General features: G+C 34.7%; 1 protein-coding gene and 1 pseudogene across 1 annotated transcript; one reads left to right on the top strand and one right to left on the bottom strand.

The window, feature by feature from the left end:
- Window positions 1-10,619: 10,619 nt before the first annotated feature.
- Window positions 10,620-11,012, bottom strand: LOC107024836. Its single transcript, XM_015225784.1, has 2 exons — window positions 10,821-11,012; window positions 10,620-10,757 (listed from the first exon to the last, which is right to left on the bottom strand). Exons 1-2 carry the CDS (start codon window positions 11,010-11,012, stop codon window positions 10,620-10,622), a joined length of 330 nt encoding a protein of 109 aa, XP_015081270.1.
- A 12,754-nt stretch (window positions 11,013-23,766) lies between these two features.
- Window positions 23,767-25,097, top strand: LOC107024837 (annotated as a pseudogene).
- Window positions 25,098-27,740: the final 2,643 nt, after the last annotated feature.

Below are 27,740 nucleotides of genomic sequence, written 5' to 3' on the forward strand. Positions count from 1 at the left end.
CCCTCTCATTCACTCCAAAGATAATACACTCAAGAAAATCAAGAAATGCTAAGGCAAAGTTCATCTTTCAAGAATTTCCTTCAAGCTCTTTAAAAATGGATTATTTCATGTAAGTAAGCTTCCATAGTGTTGGGTTTGTTCACCCACACTACAATCATGTTAAATTTCAACTTTAAATTAATTCTCAAAGTTGAAGCATTGATGTTCTTGTTATATATTCATGAATTTGCTTTCATTCTTGAATTGGGATTAGATTGATGAGTTTCTTGAGGAAACCGAGTCGATTCTAGGGTTATGTTTGATTAGATCCTTGAGTACATGTATTGGGTAACTAAATCTAAAGAGAAATTGAGAAAAGAATCAAATTTAGGAAAATTGGGGTTAGAAAACGAGGAAGAAAAAGTCGTACAAGGAATATATAGCAGGCTTGCATCGATCTATTCCTCTAGTGAGTATATTTTCACTCCGCATCTCGGAGATTTTGCGTACTCCACTGTTTCAAAAATTATTTCGAGCAAACATTTTAAATCATCTTTGCATCGCAAACTTGCTCCCTGGACGGTGTTTTCAACCGTTATCATGCTTATCTATCTAAAAACACAACTACACATCAAGATATATTTTATAACACAAATCATAACCTTGAATTCATAATTCATATTCAAGGTAGAGCTAAGAGTTATGTTTTAAGAGTTCTTTTGAACATTTTTCAGAAAATCCCTTTTTAGTCTTTTGATGAGTTTTCTACAAAATTCTAATAACGTGTTTCAAGACTCGAGTGAGTGATTAAGAGAGTGAGAATAAAATATTTATGAGTCTTGTTATCATGATATCCATATTATCATAACTATAACTCTTCAATCCACAATTCACATTCAAGAGAGAGTGAAGAGTAGAGTTCAAGAAAGTCTTTGAGTTCAATTGTTAATCCTTTGAGATCAAATATCGATTGGAACTATGTTTTGAGAAAGTAAGTAAGATAAAGAGACGAGTTGTATTCATGAGTTCCATATTATTATGCAGACCATTGAGTCGAGTTGTGTCCTGTCCATAATTCTGCATTAACTTCATAAGTTGAGTTTATTTCAGAGAAGTAGTATCGTTAAGTTCTAAGTCTTATGTATTGAGTTCCTTATACCCTTTGAGATTATAATTCTAGTCATGGGATTATTGCATGTCATGAGGAGTCTTTGAGTTGAATTGTTCATGTCCATAGTTCCACATGAACACTATGAGTCGAGTAGTCCTAAGATGAGAGGTATCTTTGAGTTGAGTAAAGTAGTTCATGCTCATAATTCCTCATGAACCTTATGAGTTGAGAAATTTTGAAAAGAGTAGTAGTATTGAAGTTCTTGAGTTCTATCCATGGTTATTGAAAACCATGCATTGATTTGTTCATGACCATATTTCGGTATGACCACATTTTAAAAAGACTTTTACAAATGTTTTAACTTTGTTTTAAGACTAATAGTTCAAGATAACCTAAGAGTAAATAGTTTATTTCATTAGTCAAAAGCTGTAGGGAACTAAGTATTCCCAATGAATTCATAAATTTTTTCACATTTAACATAAGAGGAAACTCATATTTCCGAAAAGAGTTTTTGAAAACTAAAAGGGAACATCGATTCCAAGAGATCTTTTAAGCTACGTGTTGAGTAATTACCTCAACCTAAATAAAGAAAGGTTTCTTAAACACATATGAGCTAAAGTATATTTTGGAAGTAGTATTGAACACCGAAATGGGGATACAAGTTCATATTAACTCAAGTCTCCATAAAAACCATGTATATGATGGTCCTTGTCAGTGTGAGGTAAAACGATGTACCATCACTTAAGCTCGTAGTGGTGGTTGTCACTTAGGGAAAATTCCATAGTAATTATATTACTTTATTATATAAGTAAAGTTGAGTTTGATATTGCATTTTCATTAAGGAACTAAGCAGCTTATACTATTTTATAAAATTTTCCATATATTATAGCTTTTACTGTCGCATTCTTTTGAGTTGAGTATCCAGATTTGAGTATCATGATTTGAGTATTTTAAGTGGAGTGCCTTTCATATATTTGAATTGAGTACCTTTCATATCTTTGAGTTGAGTATCTTATTTTTGAGTTGAGTTGAGTTGAGTGAATTCAGAAAAGGTAAGTATGTTTACTTTTTCATTAAGTTTCAAGCTTCTGTTTTTTTTTAGAATTCCACTTACATGCTCGTACATTCCACGTACTTAGCCATTTGACACGCATCTTCTCTTGATGCAGACACAGGTATCTAGGATCATCAACAGAAGCTTCGTTGATACATCCTATAGTTCGAGTTAGCTATAGTTAGCCTCCTTTCTTTAATTTACTTTTCAATTTAGTTAGGATGTCGTGGGTCTTCTCCCGACATCTATCTTTATCAATTAGAGGCTTCATAGATAGTGAGAATTGTTGAGGAGTCTGTATCATTTATTTTAGTAAATTTTTTAAGAACTTAAGATGCCTATTTTATGGCGAGTTGAATATAATTATTTTTATTCAGAGTTTTTATTTGAGTTAATGCTTTGTATTTCAGTTTCATGAATTTTATTCTTATTTATGTTTTTGCATGCTTAACTTAGTCTTCTGCTTGTACTCAGCCAGGATGAGGGTTTGCTTGGGGACTTGGAATGATTCTTAAGTGCTGGTCACATCCGAAGTATAGACTCAGCTCGTTACAAACTTTGTATCAGATCACAAATTTTAAGTGTCCAAGGGTGTCTATGTAGTCGTGTAAAGTAGGATCTTATTTATTGTTATGAGGACTCCACATCTATAAATTAGGGACTACAGACATTTAAGAAAAGTTTCACTGATTTCATACTCTTAATCGTGCAATAGAGTTAAGCCATAGAAATCTATTCTAACTCGTGCATTCTCAGATTCATTCGACTACCAATCATACTAGAGGTGGTTGAAAGTAAAGTCTTAAGATCCTTATGGATGAGTAGCTCTTAGCAAAATCTTAAGAAAGTCATAAGTCTCCTGAAGGGCTTGAGCGAAGCCCAAGAGTAAGTTAAGTGTAAAGTTTCAGAGAAATTGACTCATATTCATATGAATCGTGCATATGAGAAAAAAACAAGTTGTACTCATTTCCTTAATCCCTGTTTAGATAAGATCCTTTTACTGAAGTATGTTTAGAGATTCGGTAAGATTTTAACCTGAAAAGGGTAACATGAGTTAATAGATCATTAGTAATAGCAGCGAAAGGGCCCATAATTAGAGGAAAGGATGCTGAGGTTTAGTAATCGTACAAAAGGAGATAGTGTTTTGAAGAGCTACATTATTCTGCTCATGCACCTAGTAAGTTATAAACGAGGAGTTTCACATATGGGTAGACCGATGAGTTGTAAATATTACATCATAGGAGGTAGCGTGTGTTGTAGCAATAAAGTAGTTAGTGTAATTGCTAAGAGTAAATGGTGAATAGAAGATCAAGAGTATTCATAATGTGATAGATATAAGCTATGCTTATGATTTTTTAGAGAAAGCCCATTACAAAGTGTTACAGAAATAATTAGGCATTGATATATTATAGTGAATGAGTGAATAGTACTTAAAACATGCAAAGGCACAATAGCACATAACACGACTAGTTTCCAAACATCATGGTTGTTCTTGGACGTTTGAATTCAAAACCTCTTCAAATTAACTATGGAAGTTGTGACACACTTGATTAACATGTTATTAACACTTAAAGCATGTGTGGGGATATAGATAAACCTAGTTCGTTTTGAGGGTTGTTACATTATCCCCCACATGGGAACATTCATCCTCGAAAGACACTTAAAACACTTTCAATCATTTTCAAGTACTCAATGACCCTTACAGTAATTCACAACATTCAACATGGTCTAACACATTAGTTACTTCACAAAATTTACAATGAACACCAACTTCATATCATTATGCACTCAATGCAACAGAAGCAAGTAAAACCTTCCTTCACTCACCCCTAATGCATCAAGCAAATAGACATTTTTCATGTTCATAGGAGGAACATCCTTCTCCTAATCATGACACTGTATTTACTTTTCATTTCATTAAAATCTCAATATGAATTAACCTTTAAATCACACATAAGCATGTTCAACATCATCACTCAAGCGGATAATAAGCAACTCATACTAATTGTACACATAATTTGACTAATGAGGATCAAAAAAACCTTTATCATTAAGACATAATACCTTCAAAGGTCACATATAACATCACCATGTTTAGTTTTGTTTAAGGAGGAATGTCCTTCTTCTTATCATACTCACATGTTATCATAAAGTTCAAACAAGAGTCATGTACAAAGTTCAATTCATTTTAAGGAATACTTCTCCACTTTTTAACAAAGCATGCTCGTACTCCCTTCCTTATGATGTCAAAATGGTAGGTCACACCAAGTACATCACAAAATTCACTACAACAGGAACAACTTTTAGAGACATTTAATATTAAGGACCACCGTTGTATAACCGAAGAGTGCTAAAGTCTTTACCGGCATTAGTTAAGTGCCATTAGAACCAATGTCGCTAAATGTTTTAGGGACATATACAAAGACTGACAATTGCCGCTAAAAAACATATTTAACGACAACTAAAAATTAATTGCCGCTAATGATCATTTTTGTTATAGTAATTTGGAAGTAGATTAACAGTTTCCTATTTCTAGAACAACACTAGCTTTCATAAACATGCATCATTTAGGAAAATTTATTACAATTCATAAGAACACATAATGACATTGGTTAGACATACCATAACATCTCTAGAGTTAGTTTAAATTCATACTTCCCAAATCACAAAAACCACACATTTTCAAAAGGACTCATGTTTTCTCATTTAAAGAAGACTTAACACCTCATTATTGGGCCAAACACCCTCACATCAGAAGTGTTATAAAGCATGTTCATCAAGCCATCTCATGAAGTTAAATGCACATTCATCATATCAAGATGCAAAACAACATGAGAAACATGCAATTTGATCAAAAGTCCATTTTCATTCAATAAGAACCTTTCATAACATGCGTAGCATAGTGTCATTTAAGGCATGCATAACATAAGGAGAACATGCAACTTATACTCATACACAAGACTCTCATCATGAACAAGCTACTTAGGAACTCTTTGGTTTCAAGCTTGAGTAGGAATAGAAGGAAAAGATAGGGATATCAACAACTTACTACTCAAACTCATCATCCCCCACTTAGGGTTAACTCATTTAAGAGAAAATTATCTCGACTAAGAGAACTTAGCTAACCAACCTTTATATCTAAGTACTTAATCCCTCTCTTGGGATATAAGTGTAAGCAAACCTTATTAACATCACCACAAAGTGATTCTCAACATAGAGAAGTTCAAGGGAACTCAATATAGGACAATTAAGGGCATTAAAAACCTTACCATCTAGGCACATTATCCCCCGCTTGGGGTAAGCCTAATCAAATATTCATCACCTCATGCCCTTACCCACTAAGGTCAAGGCAAGTCAAGACCAAATGTACATACTCCTCACGTAAAAAGTTTTGACATCATTGACAGTTCACACTCCTAATCTCATGTTAAGGAGCCTACTAATTGAATCAGAAAGAGTACTACTCAAGCATCATCATTCTTATAGGTCTAACACCTAAATGAAACTCATAACAATCAACTTAGGTCATGCTACCCAACCACATGAGTCCTTAAGTATACCATGAATACCAAAGGAAACTCCATATCTCATCACATTCTACTACCAAGTCCTAACAAGGTAAGTAGTTCCGCATTCAAGCCCACAAGGATAAGCACCTTTGGTGGAACCTTCCAACAAACCATGCCTAGGTACAATCTAAGTACTCCCTCAAATGGACATATTTAAGATCAATCTTAAAGGACAACTAACCACTTCAAAGTAGGTCAACATAAATTCTCTCCTTCTCCATATAAATTAAGGGGTACATACATCCTTCTAATTCAACCTTAGGGCAATGCATAATCCCAACTTATGCTGCAAAACCCCGTAATCATTTTTTCCCACCCTTAGAATAGGTTTATATAGGGACTTATCAACTAGTCATAAGGGTTCTCCCATTAACTAGCATACTTCACAATTTCCTTACTAGGTTCGCACACTATTTTTCCTTCTTAGGAGTAAGCCTATACAAAAGACTTAAATCCACACAATGATAACTATGAGGCATTGCACATATACAAGGGAAAAATTCATCTTTCACTATTACCACATTTCTCCAAAACATTTCAACTCTATACCACATCACATTATACTATCATCATACATGACCATAAAATAACATATCATTCCAAAGAGGACTCCATTCAGCTATAAGAACTCTTAACGGGATATAACCATATCATAATATCTTATTTCTCATAGATCACATACGGCCATAAAAGGCATCACATCAAAACATTCCAAATTCACCTTCACATATACTCATAAAGTCACAAAACCATCGTAAACATCAAAACTCACCTTTTCTCCCTCAAGCTTGAGACATCATTTTTTCCAAGAAATCACATCTAAAAGACCACCGTACAAGGAAACATAAGAGAGAGATCATATAGAGTTAAGCTCTACGGCATGACACAAGAGTAGTGAAGAAGGTGAAACTCTAACGTCCTATACCCTCTCGTTCATAGATATGTCACGACTCACACCGATGAACAAGACTATTACAGTCATAATTCAGCACTAGCATGTTATAATCTTTGTCTTCCATTCAATTATTTCATGTTCAGTGTTCTCAGTTTTGTGTCATTCCTAAATCATATTATTGCTAAGTTATATGCTTTGGTTTAGTTATGATTATTATTCAGCTTTACTCTATCATGCATGTTCAATATTGTTCAAGTACTGATGCATACCCTACGCTACATATTCTTTTGATGTAGGTTTACGTTCCGAGTTACGACCCAAAGTACCCCGTAGGCATAACCGGAGTCCTTGTCCTCGAAGAAGACTTAGACAAGCCTCTTGGAATTCATCTTAACATGTCATAGGTCAAAAACGTAGATAAATTTAAAAATTTTATGTATATAAGTAGTGAGGTTTACATAGACCTCTCACATAGGAAGCTTACTTAGGCTTCTCGCTTGGACAATCATAACAATACATAGGAATTTAGTCTAATACTTTATCTGACATTAAATCCATCTAAACGAAGTAAACATCCAGGCATAACCCTTACACAAATTCGTAGATGCCACTTAGAGCTTACATCAACAACTACAACAATAGGAGAGAAAAGAATGTCCTTGGACAATACAAGTATGACAAAGGTAGAGTAGGTGGTGTTATTCTAGAACTAGACAACCTACCGAAACTTGGAGATTCTAATCCAAGCCTTTTTACTTTAACCTCAAGATATCTCAATGTCCCGAACCTACAGTGTTTGGGAAAAAGGGGAAGAAATATTGGTTAGTACAAACCACATGTACTAAGTATGGTCCCCATGCATAAAATTATTAATGCATGAGAAAAGGAACAATTTAGTCAAAACCATACATAACATCCAATAACTCAATATACACATATATGAAACATTATAAGTCAACCAACATATAAGCAACCCAAGCAACACTTTGCAATGCCAAGAGTAAAGCCCAATAATCCTATCCAAAGCTAAGTATCATATTAAGCAACCCACTTCATAATTACAACATATTTTCATAACATGCTTCACACATTAATACTTACTCATAGCTTATCAACATAATCTTAATCATAATCGTAATCATAATCATAAGAGAACACTACAAGAATCATCCCTTAGGATTCAACATGTGCAAAGTGTAAGAGAAGTCCCATACCCTCTCTCACACTATGTAGTAGCCTTGAAGACAACCCCAGTAAGATTTCACATGCATACTTGTTCATTACTTTTACATTAGGGAAAGAAGTGCAATAACCCACATGAGGCCATGTGATCTATATGAAATCCGGTTTTCTACTCCCACACCGAAAAGAGAGGGTTAACACTTGCCTAAGGTGTAACCATTTGTACATATCTATCTAGGTGGATCCACTAAGATAGAGTCCTATGTGGGCACATAGTTAAGGGTCAAGGATATTTTTAATAGAAACCTTTACTTACTAACGTAGAGGTTTCCATATCATGAGACAATACATAACTTCGGAATCCGTACTTTCTAGCGTGAGGAAACCCACGTGGGAGCCAAAATTACTAAACGTGAGACCTCCATCTCATTTACATGCCCCTTTCGGTGCTAAGCAATTATTCCCTTTAGTAATCATCTTATTTCATCATACAAGTTCACATTAGTCTCTTCTAGACTCTTATTCAAACATCTTACCATATTAGCTCAAAGGTCATCATAAGTGAGAACAATCCTTTAACTTTAGACACCCACAAGTAAGTAAACCTTTCACTTAGCACTTTATTATAATCATGAGAAACTACTTTCAATCATATAATATCTGTATCATAACATAATACATACATAATTCTCTTCTAATTCAATGTCTTAGGGTTAAGGATGAGGAATACTTAGCATCAACATCACAACCACACATTAAACATAAAAGCATTACTATCTAAGTAACTCATAATTCATAATTGAATCCAAGAAGAACCAATGAACATACTTTTTTTCCCTTCCATGAACCTTCATACTTCCATTAACAAGAATACATAACCAATTACAAACACAAGGTAATTTCAAGAAGTAATTACAGAATTAACTACAACGTAGTCAATCTACATGTTCTTAATCCTTACAACTCACCATGTCAATTCAAGGTTTTCAAGAAATTAGGGAAAAGACATGGGTCTAGGTAAATCTAGTAAGAAATAATCAATAAACAATCAATACATACTTAAACAACCATAAATCATCACAATTCAACGCAATTGACTCACAATTTCGTTTTTCAAAGAAGAACCATGTGAGAAGAGAAACCCTAGTTTTGATCATTCTTTGGAGGGGAATTTTGGGGAAAGGAATCTCAAGAGTGAAATAAACCATACCTTAAATATGAATAGACATGAAAATTGAGTAGAACCTTGGGGATTTGGTCTTCTTCTTCAACCTTCAAAGCTTCTTCAATAGGGGATGAATAGAGAGAGGTCAGAGCTTTTTTATTTTAATTGGGGGATTTGGTTTTTGTGGGAAATTGTGGTGAAAAACATATTAAAAATCTATATATAGGCCTCCCCTAAAATACCCAAAAGACCCCTCACTAAGTTGACCTTTTCATGAAGTCAAACTTGAATTGAAATTTCAGATTTTTCGTAGGAAAACAACTTCGCATGGGGGAGCTGTTCCCACGTGATTTTTGAAAATAATTTTTGAATCTGTAGAGTCCACGATGTGCGCACATTGCAGACCAAACTTTTGGAATTGGGTGTACCAAGTACGCGACGCGGACTGGCTCCCTCCAAGGACAAAAGTTGCTGCCTCTTGGCAGCTTGCTTGGTCAAAAGTGGGGTCCCTTCGTGTACCCCTCGTGAGATCCTTGGGGGGTCGGACCAGGAAGTTTTAAACCTACGTACATTATTTTACCTATTTAAAGTCTTTTTATTAGTTTTAGACCTAATATGACCCTCCGATACCTTAACCAAACATAGGGATGTCTAATAGTTCAATTTCGCTAGTTTCCGAACATTAAGGTCTTTCTTTGATGTTTTGGGTCTAATACTTCTCGAACAAGTTATTTACACTTACTTAGGTCTAAAATCATAATTATTCAACATATGAGACTCTATTTTAGGTCATGGAATTTCCGGGGGGTGTCATTCCCAATTTTTAGATCACGCATAGATCGTTTCTCGATCTCTAGTTCACCAACATCAATGGTGAGTCCTCATTATTCCGGGATTATTCACATGTCATATTTCAAATTTTATTCATTAATTTCACTATGATGACGAACCGTGAAGTTTTCTGTAAAGATCTTCACTGTCCATGAGACCGCACGTTGAAGATACTCCGAACCCTCGAATTTCACCTATAGTTCACAAAAGTCTTGAGGATCTGTACAAACTAAGATGGACCATAAACCTTAATAAGTCGCTTTCCCATAACCTCTTTACACGATTCCTTACTCGAAGGACCGTGAATGTGCCCGTGAAGTGCACCACGTCCGTGAAGTCATTCCTCAGGTGCAAGTTGCACAAGTTGTTGTGCACTTTTTCACCTAAACCTTCCGGCACATGTCAGCACTTAATAACTCTGTAGACCAAAAAAATTAAAAAGGACATGCAAAAATACCTTAGTTAATACACCTTGGGTTTCCTCCCAAGCAGCGCACAAATTAATGTCATGGCACGACTCAGGTTACTTGATTACTCAGACTTCATCAAGTTTGCATTCCTCCACTATCTTATCCTCTTGCAAGTCACTCAAATATGCCTTGATTCTTTGTCCATTCCTTTAAATCTCTCAGTTTTCTCATTTTCCAGCTCAACAACTTCAGATAGAAGTACTTGTGTGACTGTAAAATGTCCAGAGCATTTAGATCTTTGCTTTTTTCGAAATAGATGAAGACTAGATTTGAATAGCAACACCAAGTCCACATGATAGAAACTTCTTTTACCGATGTGTTTATCATGATATAGGTAATCCTCTCCTTATACAAGGCTGGTTTCTAGTAAGCTCTTAGACGAAATTCATCCATCTCATTTATCTGGTCTAGTCTGAAATTGGTTGTTTCACTCCAGTTCAAATTCAGCTTTTTCAATGCCCAGAGTGCTCTATGATCATGCTCAACAAGCAAGTGACATGCCTTCCCAAACACCGGTTTATATAGAGACATACCAATAGGTGTCTTGATAACTGTCTAGCATACCCATAACGTATCATCCAACTTTCTTGCCAAATCTGTCATGTTAGCATTTATTATTTTTGCAAAAATTGCATTGATTTCCCTGTTAGACTTCTCCACTTGTCCATTAGTCTGTGGGTGATACGGTGTTGCTATCTTGTGTTGTTTCACCCCATACTTGGTCAGGAGCTCACTAAACACTTTGTTGCAAACCATCACTGATAATAGCCTTATGTGTTCCAAATCTTGAGAATATGTTCTTATTTAGGAACGCAACAACATTCTTTCCATCATTCTTAGGTAACTATACAACTTCCACCCATTTGGACACATAGTCTACTGCTACAAGGATATAGTTATGTCAGTATGACCTCACAAAGGAGACCATGGAATCAATCCCCGACACATCAAACAACTCTACCTCCAAAATGGGTGTCATAGGCAACTCATGAAGCCTAGATAAAATCCTTACCTTTGGCATACATCACAACTCCTTACCAAATCAACTGCATCCTGGTGAATGGATGACCAATAATACCCATACTGAAATATCCTGTGGGCTATTCGAGCTCCACCATGATGCCCACCTACTAAAGATGAGTGACAAGCTTCAAAAATGGGTAGCATTCCAGCTTCTTGAACACATCGCTAGATTATGTCATAAACACAAACTCTATACTAATAATGCTCATACCCACATCACGTAAGAAATTTTTTACTTTGCTTGTATTTTAGCCCCTCAAGCATCAAATCTAACTATGAAATTAGAAAAATCAATAAACCAGGGAATCAGATCAAGAGTTGCATCCAATACTTGCTCATCCGGATATGTGTCATATATTTTGGGTTCACTTTGTTCCGTATTTGCGAATTCTAACCTATTAATGTGATCATCCACGTAGTTTTCACAACCTCTGTTGTCCTTTGCTTTAGAGTTGAATTCTTTAAGCAATAATACCCATCTGATTAACCTTGGTTTAACATCTTTCTTTGCCATGAGATATCTCAAGGACCTATAATTTTGTTCTTGTTGTTATCTCGTAATCCAAATTGGTATCTAATCTCCTTTAATATTGTATTCTTAGATGGTTAACACTAGGTTCAATTGTTCCAGGCCTGTAGCTACTGTCAATGCACCAGTTGAGGAATGCACACCAAGAGGTTGCAGTCGAGGCAGGGGAAGAGGAAAAGCAATGGCAAAGGCAAAGGAAGGACAAAAACTACTAGGGATGGAGCTCCACTTGATAATCCTCCTCCACATCATGAATATATAGAGGAGAATGTTCAGGTTGAGAATGATGAGGATGTTAGAAAAGAGGAAGAGGTGGAAGAGAGGAAGAGGTGCATGCTGAGACTAAAGGTATTCCTCCCTTAGGCCCAGTGTTAGCTCAATAGATTATGTCATTCCTGAAAGAATTGGTTTGTTCTAGAGTGCTTTCTTCTGTTCAAACATAAGATCACGCCAACTCCCATATTTATATCACTATCCTCATGATGGATGGAATTGTAGGTACTGATGTTTTTTTCCGTCCTTTGTTGGGTCTCTTTATGATTGGTAATGGACATGATATGTTGATGTAGCGAACCTAAAAATGAAATAAGATGGACTAGACCTTCACTTATATTATAAGGGATTTTAACTTGTAAAATTTGATGAGTAAATGAATCTATACGTCAGTTCGGTTGAGTTTGAGGTCAAACATCAAGGAACGACTAAGACGTTTAGAGACTAGTCATCTATGTGCTAGTGTATTCTTATGTGTTTTGATGGAAGTTAAGTGTGTTGTTTGAGGTCTAAGTCAGTGGTGATGACCCTAGAACCTAGATGGACATGTTTCGAGGTTTAACGTTCTGGTAAGACTCACCTAAGGACCCACCAGGGGCTCTTGAGGAGGACCCTTTCACCGAGCCAATAAGTTGCATGGGTAGCATGGTTGACGACACCAATTGACGGTCAGTCAATGCATTGACGGCTCATCAATGAGGGGCACTGATCAGGACTGAAAGGTCTTCAAGTTTGGGAGATGTAGTCCCAATAGACAGACCCCATTCTCGGCCAGTCATTCAATTGACAGCCAGTCAATTGAGGGTGTCAATGGTAACATGCAGTTCTGCAAATTTTCTAGGCCAAGGTAGGGGTGAATAAGTAAATTCACCCCCAAGTCTTTCGAAAGCTAGGGTTGGTTGTTTTATGTGTATTTAGGTATTTTAAGTATTCTAAATTGATTAAACCCTCATTTAGTTGTATTAAGGTATTTTAAGTATGTTAAATTGATTAAACCCTCATTTAGACTCTAACACCTAAATCAAAATCCTTTGCTCCCAAAGTTCTCCCCAACCCCCCCCCCCTTGAAGCATGAAGTCAAGATGGATCTAGTATTGTGGATATCATTGGCTTTCTTTTTCAACTCTCATGTGATTTCTTCTAATAAGGTATGAGAGTTCTTTATATAAGGCTTTCTATAACCTTAGAGCCAATTTCAAAGTGATTTCAAAGTTTATGGAGATGTCCGATTTTCACTCCAACTCAATGGTTCTTGCATGAAACGTTTTCAAATCATTAGATATGAAAATATTGATGTTAAATGGTATGTTTTCCAATGAAAATCTCCATGAACCCTTGAGTTTTTCAAGTCCCTAAGTTTGTCTTATGAAGTGAGTTTATTGTTTATGATCTAATGTTGATGGAATTGTGACTATAATGAGTTGTATGATTGACTATTGTTAATTATGCTATTATATTGTTGTTGGAGATGTTAAGGAATGGTGATCTTGGCTTTTGGAAGAGGATAAGTTGACCTAATTCCCTTACTAATGTATAATTAATATATAATTGCTCTTGTGTGGTATGGTCCACTTATGGTGGTGGTGTTTACTTCTTGTTATTATTGTGATCATGGCCTTGTCATCATTATTATGTGAATTGTAGTAGTATCATGTTAGTGTATATATGAAGGTGTAATGCAAAGTTGGTTATATGATGTAATGTGACTATGTGTATAGTGGTAATGACCTTGAAAGCATTGAATATTAAGTGAAGTAATGTTATGATTCTTAGGTATAGAGATGTATTTTGAAGTTATGCATGTGATTCTTGAAGATAGAATTACTAATTGAAGTATAATGTGAATGTGAAGTATGATTGTGTGTGTATTATGATGAATGTAGTTTGATCATGTTTAGAAGACAATGTAATGAATGATGGTGGTTATATGAAATATTTTCTCACATACACACACAATGAAGGAATGATAAAGCTAATGAAAATGTCATGAACGGTAGTCTATTGAAAGGTTTTCTCAATAGAACTCCAATGAATGAATGGGGGATTTTGGGGTTGACACTCTTCATGAGTAGAGATGTAGTGTCTAGTAAAAACCTCAATATTCCTAAGAGATTTCCAATGAGTAAATGATAGGTTGGGATGGGCAATATTTCTGAGTTAAGATGTAGTACATAGTAGCAATCCTTTAACCTATAGCTAATGAATGTAATGAAAGTAAAAACTCCGTGGGGATTAATTCTAAGCACCGAGAGGATTTGAGAAAGGAGTGGATACTCTTCATGGGTAGAGATGTAGTATCCAAATGTAAATTCTTTAGATGGGTAATCTTCATTAGTTGAAATGTAATACTTAAAAGGAATCTCCTTGTCCCTTAACTATGTGCCCACACAGGACTAGCTAGTGGTGTTCCACGTAAAGGCTAAATTAATGACCCTACCTTAGGCAAGTGGGAATCCATCATCCGGTAGGGTTTAATATAGAGATTCCATGTTAAGCTCTCCTGGTTTATGTCGGTTAAAGCTAGCCCCCAGAAATGAGTGTAATGAATTAGCTAAGTGTAAAATAAGCAGTTTTGTAAGTAAATGAGTCCACTTTACGAACAATAGAGGTAAAATATTGAAATAATGTTTGGAAAATATTTACTCTTATTAGAAGTTGAGTAGATGAGTCTATTTAATTTTTCATGGTAGAATAGAAATGTTTGAATTTATGTTTCAAACATCATTTTAATAACTCAACTTTGATCTCAATCGACTTTCTAAAATCACTTATTTTTAATTTTACCTCCTAATGAAATTTAACTGTTACTAAAAACATATTCTTCTTTTTTTTCTTTCACAAAGTCAATAGAAGATTAATAGTGTTCACAAATTCATTGTTGTACTTTTCTGACACTTCTCGTTTCCGAATTTCTAACTTCAACAATGGTTGAACACCAATTCATTGTTATCATTTTGAAAGAATAAATTAGTACAAATATGTTGAGATAATTAATTGAAATTATTTATTAAGCAAGGTGTAAAATAAGTATTTTTGGTAAGTCAATTGAGATAGAGATCGAAGGTAAATGTTGATATACTGTTTGGACAAAATTTAGTCCTATGGGAAGTTGAGTAGCTGAGTCTAACCAATTTTTCATGGGTTGATTCTAAGATGGCAAAGAGAGACTTAGTGTCCAAACAATGTACTTATGATATTTTAAATATATGAAGTGATGTTCTAGCATTTGATGTTCTATGAAAAGTTATATATTACGCCATGTTACTTCTAGGAGTGCTCCCCCGTTGTGAAAATCGTGGCATCAGAGCACGAGGTTATAAAAACTAGTTTAGGGTCCAAAGTCTCATAATGCCACGCCTAGTAGGGATTATTCCCTCCAGGGCGAAGCCATTGTGGAGGAATTGGGGCCGCCATATCAGGTCAATCACAAATTAAGTCGGAAATAAACTCCGAAAACACCATTATTTTTAAAATTTTGTTCTTAAGAGTTAGAAGACGAACCAGGGCGCCTTATTGACAGCTTTTCACCATTCTTGATGCTTAAGATAAAGTTTTTTCCCCGAGTCTATTTTTCTATCCATAAATGTAAATTCATGGGTAATTATTTTGGGGAAGGATTTTTGAGCTTTTGGATGGTGGAAAATCCCTAATTTTGGTTTTGGGATCATGTTCAATTTCATGATATTTCCTTTTACTGAATGTATTTAAGATTGCCTGATCACTTGTTTAGTTACCTACTTTAAACTCCTATCTATATTTTATTTAGCTACTATATGTTATGTTTGTTCCTTTTTTAGATACGATATATTTGGATCAATATGCCTCTTTTTCTCAAGTTAGTTGATGAAATATCTGATTTACCATGCATGACTAAATGTGCATTCAGCTCAGAAATATCATTCAAAATAGTTCTATCTATATTGTTGTTCAGCTTAATTTACTCACCTAAAATGAAGAAGATGGAATGTTGTACTACTGGATTGATAATTACATATTTCTTTTAGTAAGTGTTTTAATTTGATTGTTTTAAACCTTTTTCACTATCATTGCAATTGAATATTTTAGTGACAATAGTAAATATGAATATTTGTAACCAACACTCTATGTAAATATTGTTAAAGACTTTAGCTAGTTTGAATTAACATCAACTCAATTATCACTATATATTTTTATAAAAGGAGAGTAGCCCCACTATATATTTTTACAAAAGACAGAGTAGCCCCTTGATCGAACAATGCATTACCATCAAGGTCAAAGACTCGTAACGTGCGAGTGACTACATCAGGAGAACCTTGCAGATCTTGGCGAGCCTGAAGAGCATAAAACCTATTCTGGCACTGTTTGCCACATGTACAAGATGATTTACCCTACTAAGTCGGGTGACCTTCTTGTGTTACTGATGTTGTAGACTGAGCGCTACCATTACTACCTTCTTGTCCTATCTAAAAGGACAATCCCTCAACCTGTGACCCGACTCGCCGTATCCAAAGCACCCTTCCTTTCTTGCAAGGCACTCACTCAGATTGTTCTTACCACACTCAAGGAAAGTGGGGTACATCTTGGTGCCCCAAAAACATCCCTAAGACTTTGAGTGTGCCCTACCCTTTTGATCATACTTGTTTTTTGAGAATTAAACACTAGCTGATGAAGGGGCTAGGGTTGAAAACTTCTGCTGACTCTGTCAACAATTTCCACCACCCGATTTCTTATGAAAATACTCATATTTCCCATTCCTAGCCTTCTTATTCTCCTTGTTCTATTCCCTTAGCGTATTACCCTCAACATGTTGAGCATTAGTCATACACCTTGCGATGTTCATATCTCCCATAAACATAGCATTTTTGCACTCTATTTTCACCAAATCTGACACACCAAACAAGAACTTATTCTTTTGATCTATGAATCAGCAACCATATGAGGAGCATACCTGGAGATTTGGGTGAACTTGAGCCCATTCTCTTTGACCGTCATGTTACCTTGCCTTAAGTTCATTAATTCTTGAGCTCTTACCTTTCTTAGCTCTCTTGGATAAAACCTATCTAAAAAGGTTTAACTGAAGCAATCCCAAGTGATATCCTTGTTTGCTTTCCATTGAGTATACCAAATATAAGCCACATCCTTAAGTTGGTAAGATGATAGGTCAATGCGATCATTCCCAATGACCTACATCACCTTGATGATCTTCTTGATCTCATCCATTAAATTATGGTGATCCTCACTAGTCTACAATCCTAAGAACTCAGGAAGATTCATCCTAACAAAGTCAAAGGCCCTTGTTGTTGCTCATTAACTATTAGCATTCACAGGATCTTGAACCTGTTGATTGTTCTTGTTTGCTACACTCTATTCAAACATCTGAATGGCATTTCTGAATTCACCATTGGAGACTTCTTGATCTAGGACTGGAGGAACTGCGTAAGTATTCCTAGCATTTAAATTCATGGTTTAGCTTTACGAGGAGGCATGATCACTAAAACGTAGAACGTTGAGTTAGGATGGAATTATATCATTCCTTGTGCACGATAAATTGTAATAACAAACTAAAGATTTTTCATAAAACTCTTTGTAGCCTCCGTCTAATTAGATATGGTGCACTTCCCAATCATGCAATGGACTCTACTTAGTGCAGCTTTTCTACAATCCTAGGAAACATTAATCTAGTGCTCTGATAACAAGTTTGTCACGCCCTGAGCCACCCCCGTGACATGAACACTAGACCTAAGACCACAAGTGATCCCAAGCTAACCCTGTTGGCATGATCATGAGCATATAAAATATAAAGTGAATAATAGAAACTGTGCAAAAGTTATAATCATAAGCAACATGAAAAGATCGGGAATACCCATATACTATAACTGAGATATACGAAAAATTGATGAGTTAAAAACAAAGAAGATATTAACTCGATAAGAAGCTGAAACTATATATGTTTGAAAATAGCCTCTAATTGACTAGAAATGATTGGACATACCCGAGCTAAGTCTAGAAAAACTAAAACTAAAGGACAAAAAATACGGAGAAGAAATTCGAACAAGAATGCACTAAGTATGGCAACCATCCAAAAACATGCATTTAAAGAGTACATTTAGTTAGAAACCACGCATCTCTAGAATTCCATTGGTTCCAAAACTCAAGGAAGGGCTTAGATTGGAGATTTGAGTGGTGATTCTTCATCAGATTGGTGGATTAACATCAGTGAGGTATGATTTTTGATCCTTGAAACTCTATTCATCAAGGATCCCAACATTCAAAGAGTTTTCTAAAGTTTTCAAAGATAAACTTGTCCAATTTTATGATCTATCCATGGGTTTTTACATTAAAGGTTTTAAAGCATTGTATATTGATTGAACTGTTATTAATAAAATGATTTTAAATCAATTAAACTATGAACCCATGTAATTGATGAACCCTAGTTTTTTACTACTTTATGGGTTAAGTAATTTGGGCTTAATGCTTATGAATTCTATTGTAGTTTTCTATGGGTTATTGAATGATATAAGAAGTGTATTCAATTGATGTATAGGTTATCTTAGATTTATAAATCTATATTGAATTGAACTAGATTCATTAATTATGATAGTTTTTGTATTGAATTGATGTTCATGGCCATGGGTAAGGGACTTATGGTATTGAATTGGATGATTTAGCTTTGGATTAAAGTGGTGAGAATGGATTGGTGGTACGCTGCCCTAATTCTCTTTATTTTATGTTAATTAGAATTCAATTATGTTGTGATTGGTATGGTCCACTTATGGTGGTGGTGTTATGTTCTTTACTTGCAATTTATATGGCCTTGTCGGTGTTACTTTATGCATTATGATGACCATGGCCTTGTCGTCAAACTACTTGAAGTACTATGATGATTTGCGTGGTTGATTTATGTGAAGTATGAGCATATATTTCTACATGTGATAAATGTGAAAGTATGTATTCTTCTATATATATTAGGAGATCATGTTAGACTATGCCTATGTGCTTCTGTGTGTAGTCTTAGAGTTGATGCATGTTTGTTCCTACTTGACTATATGAGTCTATGATGGTTATATTGACGATGTAATAGTAATTTATAGGATGACATAAATATGATAAGGGTCATTCCTAAGTGCTTCAAAGAATGATATGATATATGTAATAAAGTGAAGAATGTTGTGTCTTGTATTGGTAGACTTGTGTCCCTTACTTGATACATGTATGAATGATATATGAATATGAGATATCTTGACTAAGTAAGCTTAGTTCACCCTTATCATGTATTAACGAATGATATGTGAGACCTTAAATGATGTTAAGAAGGTCATGTATGTGGAGCCGTAAACCTAGTGGTAAGGTTATGTTATGAACTTGGAGTCGAGAGTCGCAATGGTATCCTTCTTATAATGAATGATGGACTTAGGTTTGATTGGCTGGAACGACATCATATCATCCTTAGGAAAGTCATAATGACCTATCTTTGTCACCATTGTAAGGTAACCCTAGTGGACCTCTTTGGTAGGGTGAATGTGATTGGGATATGAACTTGATATGGAACCCATTCGTATGAACCTTAAATGTAAATGACTCTATGAGAACAATGACTAGCACCGAGTGAGTATTTTATGGGAAGTAGCTCTACTTGAGACGGAGACTAGAGTACAATGCATCTCTACTTGAGAATGAGACTAGAGTACATGAAAGTCCTTCATATTCCTTAACCATGTGCCTAAATGGGATGTGTCCTAGTTCTACCCTCGGCAAGTAGGGAGTAGGTTAGAACTCTGGATTCCATGTTTAGCTACCATGCTCTATGTAGGTAATTGCCTATTCTCATCAATTTGGATACCTCCTAGCATCAAAGAAGTTCTATGAAGTTTAGGTGGTGGTATGGGACGCTATCTAGACATTGCACAATAAGCTTTGAAGGCTTTAGTTAGAGTCCCTAGGTCTTGTCCAAGACGATTAATTGAATGTGAATGAGTCTTAAATGAACTAATGAATGTAATTACTGAAGTTAACAAAGCATGTTAAATGAATAAGTACTTATCTAGAGTAGTTAAGTGTTGTCTAGTTAAGGTGTATAGGGGGCATGGGAATGATCACTTCGTATCTTACCTAGATAAGTCTTAAGGACTCTAGTTAGGGAAGATGGTTAATTATGTAGACACGATTAAAGCCTTAGGTAGTCTTAAGGATTATTGGATAATCTAGAAAAGGTCAATCATGGACGTTATCTTCTTGATTTACTTAAGTAAGTCTTTTCATAGCCTTTGGAAGGAGAATGTCATATCAGTGATATGTTGTTATATTAAGTGAGAATGATTCTATCTTAGGTAGTCTAAAGGATCTCATAAGTGCTTGTGTAAGGGATTGTATGGGTGGTCGCTTCACAACTCACTCAAGTGAGACATAGAATCACCTTTGGTATAAGAATTTCATGTTCATATGTTTGATGTCTTGTAAGTGTGTGTTGATTTCATTATAGGTGGTCTTAAGGATCATTTAGGTGTGCATAGAGAGGTTGCATGTGCGCTATCTCTTTGTCTTACTTAAGTGAGTCTTAGTATAGCTTTTAGTAAGGGGATTACATGCTAGAAGGTGTCTAAAGTGAAGTTAAGAAACTTCACTGTAATAGTGGAGGAGTTCACTGTAGAGTGAAGTAGTTCACCAGAAAGTTGTTCCTAAAAATGTCATAAATTGATTAAGGGATTTCTTATGTGTTTCTAAGCTTATAAATGATTTTATTATGATTATATTATGATATTTAAATAAAAAGATGCATATTTCCAATAAATATGTATTTTCATGATTTTTTATGCATTATGTCATACTTAGTACATGTGGTTGTACTTATACCTTGCTTTTATCTATCTCGAAAGTGATTCATAGGTGAAGGTGCTTTTGGAGAGCTAAGCTTGGATTATAAGATGGTTCAAGCAAGTTGAAGTATGTCCTCATTTAACTCGACGGCATAGATGTCTTTTATTTTCTTTATCGAAGTATTGTAAAAGACTTAGTAGTACTATATTTCTATTGTGTATGGGCTGTGTCCCAAAGTACTCTTGTGTCTAAGATTTGATGAAATGAGACTTAGTATTTCCTATGAGTTTTATATGAAAGAGATTTTAAAGACTATGCAAATGTTTATGAAAAGTTTTAATTTCGTACTATTTCAAATGTTTATATGTGATGAACGATACGGAAGGGCTTGTACGAGACCTACGTGAGGTCAAGTACGCCTGTTGCACTCCGAGAGTGCCATATCTTCTAGGGTGTGGTCTCGGAATGTGACATAAGGAGACCATTTCTTACTGTTGGGTCTACACTGGTTGATATGGAGTGAGGAAAGATAATGTTTCGATTGAATAATGATGAGGTAACTTTTTACACCTATTAATCAATAATGCATGAAAGTGATTTCAAGTTTAAATAAGTAGTAAATCATATTGTTGAGCATGATCCGAAAGTGTCTATTGAAGAGAGGTTAGGCGTTGAGGCACTAGAAGTTGTGATGATGTATTTTGAAAGTGGTCATATTTATGACTAAGATGAGCTAGTTTCTGCACTTGAGGGGGTTCAATTTAGTCACAAACTAAATTTGTTGGAATTAGAAATGAAGAAAAAAGACACGTGCCGGCAAAACCATCCGTTGATGACCCTTAAAAATTAAAAATTAAGATTCTTACATCCCACTTGTGGTATGTATTAATGGGAAAAAATAACACTTTTCCTGTTATTATTGTTGTTGAATTGAGTGAAGGTCAAATTGAGGCTTTCATATTGGTATTGTAGTTGCTTAAGAGGACTATAGGACGGACGATCCCACCGGGCATCTATTCTAAGAAAATTCAACTCATGCTAGACAACAAGCAATGTATTGAGCATCAACGAAGATTGAATCCTCCTATGCAAGAAGTTATGAAGAATGAGATGATTAAGTTGTGAGATGCTCAAGTTCTATATCGTATTTTTGATGGTAGTTGGGTCTACCAGTACAATATAATGCATGTCACTAAAGGAGGAATAACTCTTGTTCCAGTGCTAAGAATGAGATTATTCTAATGAAGGCGATAACTAGATGGAGAGTGTGTATGGATTATCATAAGCTTAATGCTTGGATTGAGAAATACCACTTCATAATATCTTTCATGGAATAAATGCTAGACCGTCTCTGTTGAAAAGGTTGATATTTTTATTTTATAGATGGGTATTTTGTCTACAATTAAATCTCCATAGCTCCGAAGGACAAAGATAAGACTACTTTAACTTGTCCTTATTGAATTTCTGTATTGAAGAGAATGCAGTTTCGGTTATAAATGCTCCAATGACCTTCTAGCGTTGCATGATTTTGATATTTTCTTATATTGTGGAGGACATAATAGAGGTTTTATGGATGATTTTTCCATAGTTGGTGATTCCTTTGGTGCAATTCGACTCATTTTGTTGTGGGGATAAAATGGTGTGAAGAGTTCAATCTTGTGCTCAACTTGGGAAAATGCCACTTCATGTTGAAATATGGTATAGTGTTGGGCATCGGATTTTACAAAAAGTAGTAGAGGTTGATTGAGCTAAAATTGAGGTGATAGAAAAACTTCCACATCCATATTTGTAAAGGGTGTAAGGAGTTTTCTTTGACATGCTGGTTTCTACAGGAGGTTCAGAAAGGTTTTACTAAAATATCAGACTCATTGTGAAAGATACTCGACGATGAGTCTAAGTTTGAGTATGATGATGTTTGTCTCAAAGAATTGGGTGAGTTGAAAAAGAAATTTTTTCTGCACCTGTCATTATTTCACCGGATTGGGGACAACCATTTGAAATGATGTGTGATGCAAGTGGGAGTGTAGTATTAGGGAGCAGGTGAGAGAAAATTCGTCATCCTATTTACTTGCGATCAAGGCTATTAGTCGCTCGAATTAACTATATTGTGACTGAAAATGAACTACTTTCTATGGTTTTCTCATTTGAGAAGTTTAAATCCTATTTTCTTGGCACTTAACTTATTGTGCGTTCTGATCATTTGGCGGTATTATATGACAAATATTGAATCTTAGTATTTTTCGTACAGATTTCAAAATATTGAAATTTTAATTCTAAAATAGTGAATTAATCAACTTCAATTAAGCGTTTGGAAATAGTTTAATTAACCATAAAAAGATAAAATAGGATAAGTAAAACGAATGGAAACAGTAATTACTTTAGAATATAACAAGGGACACAACCCTTAACAACATAAAATAATAATTATACTATTACATGAACTTAAATAATATCTTTGATAAGAACACTTGAACTTGGGAATAAAAATCCAAGCTCCTCATTCTAGGAAAGATCCTCTAGCCATCACCACCTACACTTTGTGTAAAAAGATGAAGAAGAATGGTATAAGTACAAGAATGCACTAAGTATGTCAACCATTCAAAAACATGCTTTTAAAGATGACATTTAATTAGAAGTCATGCATCATGCCTTAATTGCATTACATGCACTCACGTCCACTATAAAATCAACAACAAGTATGTAAAATGGAGCCACCACACATCACACCACTAATTAGTTCATATAAGTTTATAATATATTGTACTATTTATAAGTTTATAAATAAGGGTTGTCTTACTATACATTCTCATCAACTTAGTTTGAATTAACATTTCTAGCTATATATATATATATATATATATATATATATATATACATATTACTTTTGAAACCATGAGGAAGCCATGCAACTTTACTTTGTATTATTCTCTTTTTGTGACTATCATGATTATGTTTTTAGTCGTAAGTGTTCTCAAAGTTGTTCGTACAGAAGATCAAAATGCTATCAAGAATGAAATGAGAATGACGGATTCATTTCGTATTCATTTTCACAATTGCTATGTTAATGTGAGTTTTTAAGGTTCTCTTTTAAGATCTTTATGTACGTTTTACCTAAGTAAATTAGTCTGGAGTAGCGAAAATCATTTTTTATGTGGAAAAGGAATTACTCCCTTCGTCTCATATTATATACGTTTCATTTGACATAAAGTTTATGGGGGAAAGAAGGATTTCTAAAGCTTAGATATTTGTGTGGCTATAAGTCATTTTATTAATGTAAGATATTTGTGACCTACATCCATACTCCATACTCCATCCTTCCAAAAAAGAATGACATAGATTGACTAACACGAGGTTTAAGAAAATAAAAAAGATTTTTAATCTTGTGATCCTAAATTAAAGTTATATCAAATGTATCAAAATGTTCTTTAATCATTTATTTTTAATCATGTCACATGAAAAGTTGAAATTAAAATGATGTCAAGAAGGAAACAAGTCATTCTTTTTTTAAAAGAATATAAACGAAAATAAATAGTTCTTCTTTAAACTGAAAATATATAATTTTCTATATATACCGAATAAATTTTCGATAAAGGATTTTTTACTTACCATCCTTATGAAATGTTGACTATATATACTTGTAGGGTTGTGATGGACCATTGTTGTTGGATGGTAATAGCACCACAAGTGAAAAGTTTGCAGCATGGAACATAAACTCAGCTAGAGGTTTTGAAGTGATAGACAATATTAAGAAATTTGTTGAAGATGCATGCAATGGAGTTGTTTCTTGTGCTGATATACTTGCTATTGCTGCTAGAGATTTTGTCCTATTAGTATGCTCCCATTTATTTATTCATTTTTTTTAATTCCTATGTCTTAAAAAAACTCGTTAATTTTGACTTTTCAACAGATATATTTAAGACGGGATATTTTGGTACCCTCTAATCACTATACAAAATTTGAAAGTCTTGTTTAATAATTTTTTAAAACTTTATGTCAAGTTGAAGTCGAAGTCAAACAAATAATATTATTATGTTTTTATTTATATAGAGAGCGGAGGACCAACATGGAAAGTGAGATTGGGATGAAGGGATGGATTAGTTGGTAATATATCAGGAGCAAATAGTGGACTTCTAGCTCCTTTTCACTCTCTCAATACTATCATTTCCATGTTCCAAGATGTTGGACTCAATGTTACTAATGTTGTCAGCTTATCCGGTAATTAATATACTTTTCAAATTTGTGATAAGAGTTTCAAATAATTTAATAATAGACTTACTTCCGCTCTGGTGTTGAAATTATCTGAGGGAATCAATGTGTGTTTTGCTTATTGTGATGCTTCAAGAATTGGGTTTGGATGTGCCCTTTTTGCAAAATGGGAAAGGAATTCACTTTGCATCAAGGAAACTTATGATGCAAGAAAGAACTGTCCCACCTTTTGATTTAGAACTATTGCCAGTTGCGTTTGCTTTTAAGATTTGGAGGGATCACTTATACAGTGCTAATATTAACATTATTAGCGACCATAAAATATTTCAATATATGTTCAAATAGATAGATCTAAATCTTCACCAAAGATGGTGACTTGAGTTACTAAAGGATTATAAAATTAGTGTTCTCTATCACCCCGACAAAGAGAATGTGGTGGCAGATACTCTTGGTTTTCAATGGCTAGTGTTGTTCATGTTGAGAAAAATAAGAAGGAACTGGTTTGAGATGTTTATAGATTGGCCCGATCGGGTGTTAGATTGGTTGAATGCACCAATGGTGGTGTTATGGTTCACAATGGTTCAAAATCGTCTTTAGTGGCAGATGTGAAACCTAAGAAAGGTCTTGACCCTATCTTGATTTAATTGAAGAAAACAACATTTATGAAGTTAGTTGAGTCTTTATCCCTAGGATGAGATGGTGTGCTTAGATATCAAGGTCATTTCTGTGTTCCCAATATATAAGATTTGAGATGGTAGATCCTTTAGAAAGCCCATAGTTCTCGATATTCCATTCACCCAATCAAAAGCACATAGTTCTCAATATTCCCTTTACCCAGGAGCCACCAAGATGTCTTGTTACATGAGGGAGGTCTATTGGTGAAATCACATGAAGAAGATATTGCGGAGATTGTAGCTAAGTGTTATAATTGTCAATAAGAGAAAGTTGAGCATCAAAAGTTAAAAGGTTTGTCCTAAGATATTTGAATTTCTACTTTGATGTGGGAAGGTGTGGATATGGACTCCATTGTTTGTTTACCCCAAACACGACGATATCATGACTCGATATGGGCTATAGTAGACAATATTATGAAATTGGCTAATTTCATTCCCTTCATGTTTTCTTGTTCGACGAAGGACTACGCTAAGTTGTACTTGCAAGAAATGGTAAGGTTGCATCAGGTTCTTGTCCATTATCTTCGCTTGTGGTACTTAATTAACTTCTCAAATTTAGATATCTTTCAAAGAAAATCCTTCATACTCGTGTTAAGCTTATGACAACCTTTCATCCACACATCGATGGGTAAGCAAAGCGTAGTATCTAAACTTTGGTAGATATGATTAGATTGTATGTAATTGTCTTCAAGGGTAATTGGAATGATCATTTGCCTTTGATTGAATTTTTGTATATTAATAGTTATTACTCAAGTATTGATTGGCTCCATTTGAGGGTCTATATTGTAGGAGGTGTTGATCACTTATAGGTTGGAAGTGGGTGAACTTCTATTAATAGGAACCGAGTTAGTACATGAAGTTGTGGAGAATGTTCAGCTTATTAGAGAAAGGTTAAATTCAACTCAAAGTCGACGAAAGTTCTATGCCAATGTTAGATGAAGCGATCTTGAGCTTGATGTGAATTATTGGGTCTATATAAATATTTAAGCCATGAAACGTGTAATGAGATTCAGATAGAAAGGGAAGCTTAGTCTCCATTATGTGGATCCATATAATATTTTTAGATGTATTGGTAAAGTTTCTTATGAACTTTAATTACCTAATGACATGGAATCGGTGCATCCACTTTTTCATGTCTTTTTCTTGAAGAAATGTGTTCGTGATATGACATGTATAACACTATTGGAAAGTCTGGGCATAAAGGATAGCCTATCTTATGAAGATGTTCCAGCTGAGGTATAGGTTTTGCATGTTCGGAAGTTTAGAAATAAAGAGTTTTATTTGGTGAAGGTTCTCATGAGGAATCAGATAGTTAAAGATGTTACTTGAGAGGCCGAGGCCGCTATCATAATCCGTTATGGTCATATCTTCCGCTCCTTCCTTACTCTAACTTTGAGGTATCACGTTCCTCATGGTTTACTCTTTGGTGTCACGTGCCTTAGATATTCCCATAATTCCAAATTTATGCATGCTCATGAAAAAAACGATTGTTGAGAAAATGAGTTGGCATATTGATTTCTCCACGATTATGTGCATATGGGTATGCGTTCCACATATACCTTATAGAATGATGTTTTAAACATACATTTTCTTGGAGTTGATGTTTACTCCTCAAATATGTGCATTTATAAAATTTCATTTATGTTTGGCTGATTTAGTTCCTATCCTCCTTGTGATATATGAGGTCCATTAGAGGATGAATATTTTGATCCCAATCCATAAAATTCTGAGGAAGTTGGGTGATGTATCTATATTTGGGCTCATTTTGATACCCTAGATGAAGTCAAATTAAAAAGCATAAACCTAATCTATATAAACCTAGGGAGAAGCAACCCCAACAGGAACATCAACAATTTATCAACCACAATTCACCTCTTCCTAGTATTTTGCCGTTGAATATCAAAGAAACCTTTCTTCACTACCATTTGTAGTTATTTTCATCATGCAAAACAGAGGCAAAACCAGGATTTAAATATTTGGTGGGGG

Source organism: Solanum pennellii, chromosome 7 (genome assembly GCF_001406875.1).
Source record: "Solanum pennellii chromosome 7, SPENNV200".
In the NCBI taxonomy this organism is placed as follows: Eukaryota; Viridiplantae; Streptophyta; class Magnoliopsida; order Solanales; family Solanaceae; genus Solanum; species Solanum pennellii.

Coding starts and splice junctions, on each gene's coding strand:
- LOC107024836 (XM_015225784.1), bottom strand. CDS start 11,012: ATGGTTTGCAACAAAGTGTTTAGTGAGCTCCTGACCAAGTATGGGGTG. Junction 10,758..10,820: donor AGTTGGATGATACGTTATGG/GTATGCTAGACA, acceptor GTGTTTGGGAAG/GCATGTCACTTGCTTGTTGA.